We start from the raw sequence: 9,213 nt of genomic DNA, 5'->3' as shown, positions 1-9,213 counted from the left end.
AGTCCAATTCTCATATACAGTCAATGAGTCTCAAGCACATATCCATATGCTTCAAAAAATATTAGAATTTTGTGAATCTTTTGCCACATTTAGTCCAAAATCTGGATCTAATTGACTTTTTTCTAACTAATGATTCTAATTAAAAAAAATAAACGGTGTTACTCCATGAAATTAGAAACATACCAATGATTGTAAAGTTTATTAGAACAAGTGTCATGATGCTGCAGCCATGTAAGATCAAATGTAAGCCTACAACCTTTGACCCCCAAGGGAGAACTGCATGCAAAGGACCACTTCACTGAACAAAGAACAAGAAAGAGTTTTGCTCTTTTTAAACATAATACTGCTTCCTCCAAAGAGAAGTTACAAGTGGGTAAGTGTCTCTGAATGCTGCCTATGGAGAAATTGAATGTATTTTTTAACTGCCACATCGTAAATACAAGTGAAGCTTTTAGGCAATCATTTCCTTCCCGTCTGTTTATCTTTTACTTTTGGTTCATGGCAACAGTCCAGTTAGAAACCTAGAAAAATTCAGAGCATAAACAAAATGTGAACTGTTTAGGCCAGTGGTCTGCAACCTGTGGCTCCAGAGCCACATAGGGCTCTTCTATCTCTCCATGGTGGCTCTCTGGCTGAAGAAACATAAGATATTTTTAGAAGTAATGAGTACTTAATTAGCCATCCATCCATCCATCTTCTTAACCGCTTCTTCCCTTTCGGGGTCGCGGGGGTGCCGGAGCCTATCCCGGCTACTGATGGGCGAAGGCGGGGTACACCCTGGACAGGTCGCCAGTCTGTCTCAGGGCCTCAATCACACACATTCACACCTAGGGGCAATTTAGAGTCATCAATTAACCTATGAAGCATGTTTTTGGACGGTGGGAGGAAGCCGGAGTCCCCGGTGAAAACCCACGCATGCACGGGGAGAACATGCAAACTCCACACAGAAAGGTCCCAGCCGGGAGTCGAACCGGGGCCTTCTCGCTGTGAGGCAAGAGCGCTAACCACTGCGCCACCGTGCAGCCCTACTTAATTAGCATTTTCCGTATTTAATTTAGATTATAAATTGATGTCTGAGGTTCACATAGATGATAAACTATGTANCATGAAAACTGTTTGTAAGTGTCTTTGAATGTATGGATGTTTTTGCATCGTTTTTGTTATGCATGCTGTTCTAGATTTTTGGTCTGCAGTTTTAAAGAGTCAATGCTGAAGTCATAATGAACATTTGATCAAAGCAAACTATAAAAGGTGTTCAAATTGAAAAATGAAGCAAATAACTAAATTTTTGTGCAGTTCTATGCATCTAGATACAGATATTTAAAGTTTATTTGGTTCTTCACTTTCACATTTCAATTACCTTAATCAAACAAAAGGATTGAAACATCATACCTATTGAAGCACATCCAAAAATAAGGAAGAGTACAGTTCACACCAAAACAAAAATGATCACTGTCATGGAGCAACCTGCTGCTACCCTCTCCAGTCACCAGAGAGACACCAGAGAGAGCTCTCTCCAGAGTGTTGACCTCACCACCTGGACTCATCATCGTCAGCTGTTTCCCATCACCTCATCACCTCCTCAGTATATAGTCTGGCTCCACACTGTCACTCAGTGTGAAGTATTGTTTGTGCTACTCTGCCTGCATCACTGAGCGTTTCTACCTGGACCTGATCTTCTGTCTGACCCTGCTTATACTCTCACTGCCTGCCCTGAACCTCACCTGGACTCTGACTACTCTCTCTCTTCTCGGATGATCCCATTCTCGTGTTTGACCTCTGCCTGTCTGACCCTGCTTTAGTTTTGTGGACTTTTAACTCTGATAATAAACCTGCTGCACGTGGAACCAGCTGTCTGCCTGTTTGTCACAATCACGTTGACAAATATGTTACAATCATACAAAGTATTCAACCAAAGACATATTCATATTTATATATGCACACACAGACATATACATGTTTTTGTTAAACATATGTGAATGTCACCAGTATCAACTAATTATTTGACATTTTAATAGAAATCTACATATTTTCTTACAGTATTAACTTATTTTTTTTTATCCAAACAATTCAAAAGTTTTTTTTCCAAAAACAGAGGAATATTTCCATTTTACATAATTCAAACCTAAAATACCTCTGAAATGATAATGTTCTGCTCTCTCTCTCAAGGACAAGCTGCTTTTACAGGCACAAAACAACATTTCCAACATTTTATGAGAATATTCTATGAGTGTCATCTTTTGTTCCAGCTTCTGTATTTATACCAAACAGCACCTTGTGTGGTTTGTGGTTCATCGACGGGTCAGAGGTTTTGAAGGTTTAAGGTGAGAAAAGATGTCAGAATATGTCTGCTGAATTTGGTGTTGTCTTGTCATATTTCAATGTACATCCCAAAGAATGTGTTTGAGCTGCAATGTGCAATTTAAAGTGTGCTATTACGATGAATCTAATTCATTTGTTTATTCAGGGAAAAAAAAAATGTAGTTTCAGACTAATAAACCCTCAAATACCCATTTCAGCTCAAGATACTAAGACAAAATAATAAATCAATGTGATGACCCCAAAAGGAAGAAGCTGGAAGACAAAGAAAACATTTCACTTTGCTTAGAAAACATTTCTATTCAAATACAAATGCCTTATTTATACCAAAAAGTAATAGGTTTGTGGCAGTCCCTCCTCATCTTCCGGCTTCATGGATTGGGATTGCTGGGTCAGTTGTCATTATTTGTGCAGAAGGTGTAAAGTCTTGAGCATTTTCCTGCACACTTCTTCTTTGTAGAATTAGTTCCAGACCCCAGAATCCTGACCAGCTCAGAACCAGCCCTCTTTTTTAGCTGGGTCAGCTTCTATGCGTCCATAGATCCACGAGTGCTGCCCAAACAGTCGACTGAGCTGCAGATCTTCACAGAAACTCCTCAGGATGTCTGTTAACGAGGACCTCACTGCCTTTTCCTTTACACCTTTAGATCTGCTAAATTGGCTCAAGTGGCACCAGACTCAGGGCCGTGTTCTTGTAGTGATAACTCTGCAGATCACACATAGGGCTTCAGTCCTGCATGTCTTCATCAAAGCACCAAACTCTCTGGTCTTATTTACAGCTTTCTATGAATTTAGGCAAGGTAAGTTTATTTGTATATTTCATGTACAGAGACAATTCAAAGTGCTTTACATAACATGTTAAAAGAAACAATCAAAAGAAATAGTAAAAATGTGGTGATTAAAATAAAANTAATATAATATAAGTCTATGATTTACCCACTGAATGTTTTTTCACACAATTACAAATAAAGGTTTGTGTTTAAAAAAAAAGAAGAAGAACTTAGAAAGTCTCGTCCAATGAACTTAATGAACGTTCCTTTGGTCCCGCCTTCAGATGACTCCAACCAATGAAAAAATGAATTTCCTGAGATCTCCACTGAAAAGACTAAGTAGGCGGTTCCATTTTATACCTGGTCCAATAGCGAAAGAAAGGGGGTGACCTTCTGGCCAATAGGCGTTTAGGACGTATGTTCAGAGGTTATAAATTACAAGGTGACAGGCGGTCAACTCCTCCACTTATTGGCTGCCGCTGTGCGCGACACTATCGAAGTGTGGACCCTCTGAAAGCTGTAACTAGACGGTAAAACCCATCTTTAAAGCACGTTGAACGGGTCATTTCAGTTTAGACGTGATTTAAATGTAGGTTCGGTGCTGTTTCGAGTGTTTTTATCGTTTACGGTGCAGTCTTGGCTTAGTGCTGGAAGCCTGGTCCGCCATTCAGTCGGTTAGCTTCAAGTCACGAAACATGTTCGCGTGTTTTCGACAAACGCAGCGGTCGTTGAGCGCTGTGACAGTCAGGGTTTACGTGGTGTCACCCTCTAACCGGGTCACCCGCACCAGCATTCGCTCTGGTTTCCTCACACACCGACACCAAGATGTCTGACGGTCGGGGCCTACACGTCCAACCGCGGTCCGCTGCCGGGTTGTCGCCGCTGCCGCGGCTGGGAGCGTCCTCCAACCCTCCGGATGTGTCCTACAGGACAGGGAATCGGGTTTACCGTGGAGTTCACGGTGATTCGTTGGCCGGGCTCCGTGTGCCTTCCAGCCGCTCGTTGTTGACCTTCACGTCTGCAGGCTGTTAGCATGCTAGCTTAGCTTTGAGTCCCGCCTGAGGACGGTCAAGCGGAGCCGGGTCACTGACACCGCCGTGCAGGAGGGTCCTCACTGGTTCCAGTGCTCACGCTGCCTGGTTTAAATGCAGATTTTTATTTTTACGTTTGATCTTGAGCTGATGTCTGACTGCGTGCAACGCTTTGACCGAACCCCCGGTGACTAACCTGCTAATCTGGTCAGGTTAAGCTGCTCGTCTGTTCTCAGACCCGATAGAGACGAGTACAGCACGCGCGATTTACCCTAAAGTGACGTTAACCTGTCATCGTCACTTGTCATTGGGCTCCTCGCGGTTCTGATCACATATTGAAAAATATGTTTAAATTTAGCGTCCTGTTTAAAAAAAAAAAATCACACCTATAGCTCATAAACTAGACGCATCTCATCTGTTTTTCCTGTGAACTTCACTAGTTTTGTCATTACCCATTTTCTGTTTAGTTCTATAGCTGACTAATGAGAAATGGTTCAAACTCTGCAGCAAAAGCCTCTCATTAAGTTTTCTGAAGCCAGGGAGGATTTACTGTGGTCCCATCAAGTTTTTGCAATACCAGATCTTTCTTTGTGGTTTTAGGCTCCAAATTGTGAACCAGACTTGAATGTCCGCAGCTGCACTTCTTTGATCAAATTAAAGCCAGTCTACCCGTCATCCCCAACTAACACAAAACTGTCCCTGTGTTTCCAGGTACCAGCCATGTATGCCTGCTCCAAGTTTGTCACCTCCTCTGCTGTGGTAAGTTGTGTCTTGTTCTTTGGGAATGTTGGGGTCACCGTTGCAGAGCAGACTGCAGTTTGGGGTTTGACCTGATTCTTGTGGACAGATGCAGGACTAGCGTACGTGTGTGTATTATGACTTTTTATTCACTTCTGTCGTCACAGCAGAGGAATTCTTCTGCTGTTGAGAAGAGCTTATCTGTGCATCATTTTATTGGTGGTTAGACTGTAGAAACACTGATCCATCAGATTTTTTTGATGAAAAATGACTCATTGAAGGATGTTGTTAGCCTAAACTTTGACAGAACTAATAGATCAACTCTCCAAGCATTACGCTGAAACATCTAAAGCCACTCTGGGTCCAAACATTGGACAACTGAGTATCTCATCTGTTGCAGATGTTTTACCTGCCAGGACTAAGAGGAACACGGATCAGAAAAATGTACAGACCGCCTCATTGTCCTTCTTTTGTGGCATGAATAATAGCACAAATATTAAAAGAAACTAGCATTTTCTCAACAGGTTAAATAATTTTATTACGTATAAATTCCTTTCAAAAATAAGACACCTTGGGCCGGGCTGGATCATCCCAGTGCAGCTTTGGACAGCATAAGATGATATGTACTTTAAACTAATAGAGGATCAGATTTTTGTTTTAACGGCAGTTTTGCTTAGTATTTGAAATCCATGTATTCTGGAGGAAGCATAGGGCATTAAGGTGCCCTTCAGTCATTCATTTATGAACTTAACTAAATTAAATAAATGCTAATTTTGTAACCCGTACTAGAAAAAAATACTATTTTATTTTTCTTTAGCCAGAAAGCCACCATGGAGACGTAAAAGAGCCAGAAGTGACTCTGGAGCCACATTTTGCAGACCTCTGATCTGTTCAATGAAAGTCTTCTCTCAGAACTTTCATGTTCCTGTGTTTATAAAAGAAGTTTATGCATCTAAAGCAGGGGGGGGGGTCAAACTCAATCACACAGGGTGCCAAAATCCAGAACACACCTTAGGTCTCGGGCCGAACAGGATAAACATTTATTGAACACTCTAAAACTATATTTTAAAAACTTTTAAACTGTAACTTTTTTTTAAAAAAATTGTGAGTTGGATATATAGCATTACCTGTATTAATGCTAGTGTGAATGAATTTAGCCGCTGAAGATGCTAGTGCTAATAGCTGAAAATGCTGAAGCTATATATAAAGCTATAAATGAAGCTATAAAGCTATAAAATATTAGATAACTGCCAAATTAGGCTAAAAAACTTAAAAAAAAAATTAAATTAAATTAGCCAGCAAAGCTAGCGTGTAGTTGAAATATTGGCTAAACTCCAAGAAAACCCCTAAAAAAATGCCAAAATAGTCCAAAAAGCTAGCAGAATGCTAATTTTTCAAATTTTTAAAACTATCTTTTTAACATAACTATGAATAATTAAAAGGCAGGAATATTATTCCAGAATAAATCAACTTAAACCTTAAATAACTTTCAATATTTTACTCTCCAAACAAATATATTTTGTTAAAATTATTCAAGTTAGAATTGAGTACAAGATAACATCGGGCCATTAATAACAATAAAATAAAAAGATCTGGAGGGTCGGATAGGATTACCTGGAGTGACCTGGGCCTTGACTCCGACACATGTGATCTAAAGTGTCTTTTCTTTGGTCTCCTTGGCAGCTGCGTGGGGGGTCCAGGGTGCTCGCCCGGCCAGTCTCTGTGTCCATTTTCAACAGACCTGAAGCCACAGCGGAGCAGCAGGTGAGCTGCAGCACCTGAGCTGTTTTTGTAGTGCATTCTAACCAATCAACCATTGTGTTCCACAAAAACCAGTAAAGTCTTTTTGTTGACTGCTGGCTGATTTGGACATCTCTTTCCTTGTGAAGGCCCTGCTGCCAGTCAGCCGGTCTGCGGTCCTGAGCCGCTCCTTTCAGACCTCCGCTGTGTCCCGGGACATTGACACTGCAGCCAAGTTCATCGGTGCTGGTGCTGCCACGGTGGGGGTCGCTGGTTCAGGAGCCGGAATTGGAACTGTGTTCGGCAGTCTCATCATCGGATATGCCAGGTAAGCAGACCTATGGTTCTGCTGATTCTCTGACCACACACCCTGATGGGGGGCTGAGGTCCATCGTGGTCTGCTGTCACTGATCCCCAGATGAAAACCAGAGGATCACTTTTGGACACCACAAACTTTTTTTAAATCTAAAAATTGAGTTTCAGATGACATTTTTTTGAAAACACCAGAAACATTTGTATAAATTATATAAGAGAGAGTTTTTATCTGGAAGTGTGGAAAAAGATGACGAGTCAGTTTGGTCTGAAATGTAGACCAAGATCAGAGTTTGTACTGAAGAAACATTCAAGGAGACTAGAAAAAAAATGGGAGTCAGGACAAAAACCCTCAAAATAACTTTCTCTGAGAATGGAAACGCATGAAAAGAACATGTCGAATAGAAGATTGACAAATGTTGGGAAGAAAATGGAATGGAGCCCCCAAAAAGACTAAGACTCCTAACTATAAGTTCAGTCACTGAATCTGTGGAAGTCTCTACTTTGAGGTTTGGATTTCAGTCGAAAGTGGATGTCCTCATGTCCTACTTCTCTACATCCATGAACCTCCTCTTCGGTCTCCTCTAGACCTCCTTTCCCCAACATTATCCTGTTCCTCCTCTCAACGTGTCCAAACATCTCTGCCACCTCCAGCTCTGCATCAGTCTCTACAAGAATAACATGGCTGCTCTCACCACAGTCTTCTACAACTTTCTTTTCATTCTTGATGACACTCTTTAGTCACGCATTACACCTGAAACCTTCCTCCACCCGTTCCAACCTGCAGACTCCTCTCCACCTCTTTCTCTGGTCTGTTGACCGTAAGAACTTAACCCTTTAACACCAAAGCCTCATAATGTTCGCCTGGACTTTTCTGCTCATTTAGACTATGAAAGGGTCAGAGAATGTCATACATGTATGCTTTTGCCCCCTTTTCCAGAAGACATTGAATTTTCGATATCTATAATCATTTTACAATTCATTCTATTTCATAGTGTTGGACCACTTTAAATAGTGAAAAAAACCACAAAATTGAAATGTGATTTTTAGAGTTTTTAGTGAGAAAACAGTGCAAATGAACATGTTTTGTTTGTTAAAAGTTTTAATTTGTCCAGTATCAAACTATTTACAAGAACATCTGTCTCTCTAAATGTGCAAAAAACTGTATAAAATGTCAAATATCTAGAGGCGTTTTTGATCACACAGGGCAGTTCTGTCCTCTTTGACTTCTTAAGGTCTTGGTGATGCTGCTCCTCCAGGGAGTGGTTAGGATGCAGAATTTGTAGCATCAGTGGGAAAAGGTTTCACCTGCTGATGGTTTCCTTTATTCAGAAATGGTTGGACACCTGGGATGTGTCAAGGGTTGGACCTCAGAGGATAAGGGCCTCCAAAAGGTTCTGTATCTTTCTTCCACTGATGTTGATGTGATGAGCAGCTTAGGTCCCTGACCACATCACCAGAACCTCCAACATCATCACGTTTTCTCCTCTTTGGTCCTCCAGCATTATCAGCTCCAGCTCAGAGGAAACTTGAAGAAAAATATTTTTATTTGTTGTGATATTTGTTTCCTGAACAAATGTAAAAATGTGCTTATTTTATATGATTACTTATAATCTAGGAGTAGAAAAATTAGCTAACTTACATTTGAATGACATTTCTCTCACACAGTTTGTTTCAGAGTAAAAAGTAGCAAGAACTTAATTCCTTTAGATAAACAGCCTGGATATGCATCTCCACACACACACACGTTACCTTTTCTCTCCAAAAATGACTCGCTCCACTACTCCTTCGGTCTGTCTTCGCTTGGCCTCCATGGAGGTTATATTTCCCACGATGGTCGTCTTTTAGACATTTTTCTTTTTTTTTTTGTCGCAGTTATAAAGACTTTTTTTGACCTCTCTGCTTCTCTTCGCCTCTCCGCCGGTCTTACCGGTGAACGAAGGAGCTCCTGGGGGGGTTCTGGGCGAGATTCCTGTAATGGCACGATATTGACAGGAAAGCAAAATGTCTCCGCTTTCAGAAACTGTTGGCATTTTTCAAATGGAGCAAATCGTTCAGGAATTCAAAGATCGCTTGTGCAAATGTGTCTCTGGCGACACACTTGGTGTAAAAGAGTTAAAGTCCTCCATTTTCACCACCTCTGCCCCCTGTAACCTCACCGTTCCTCTGGAGGTCCTCTCATTTACACACAGATCATCTGTCTTCCTGCAGATGACCTTCATTCTTCTCCTTTCCAGATCAAATCTCCACCTCTCAATGTTCTTCCACCTCCTCCTTTCTACTCTTAAAAGTCACACAGCACC

The 9,213-nt window shown here is 41.2% G+C and overlaps 1 protein-coding gene across 1 annotated transcript in view; it reads left to right on the top strand.

Moving 5' to 3' along the window:
• The first annotated feature begins 3,456 nt into the window (after nucleotides 1-3,456).
• Nucleotides 3,457-9,213, top strand: part of atp5mc1 (ATP synthase membrane subunit c locus 1) — a 6,873-nt gene continuing 1,116 nt past the window's right edge. The window contains exons 1-4 of the mRNA XM_024260785.1: nucleotides 3,457-3,619; nucleotides 4,832-4,879; nucleotides 6,542-6,622; nucleotides 6,748-6,926. Of these exons, the coding sequence (XP_024116553.1) occupies nucleotides 4,841-4,879; nucleotides 6,542-6,622; nucleotides 6,748-6,926 (299 nt within the window). The 5' untranslated portion in view covers nucleotides 3,457-3,619; nucleotides 4,832-4,840. The remainder of the gene's footprint in view (nucleotides 3,620-4,831; nucleotides 4,880-6,541; nucleotides 6,623-6,747; nucleotides 6,927-9,213) is intronic.

The sequence above is a fragment of the Oryzias melastigma genome, unplaced genomic scaffold (genome assembly GCF_002922805.2).
Source record: "Oryzias melastigma strain HK-1 unplaced genomic scaffold, ASM292280v2 sc00323, whole genome shotgun sequence".
Classification (NCBI taxonomy): domain Eukaryota; kingdom Metazoa; phylum Chordata; class Actinopteri; order Beloniformes; family Adrianichthyidae; genus Oryzias; species Oryzias melastigma.
The sequence above is the reverse complement of the archived record's forward strand: the minus strand, read 5'-3'. Positions and strand labels throughout refer to the sequence as shown.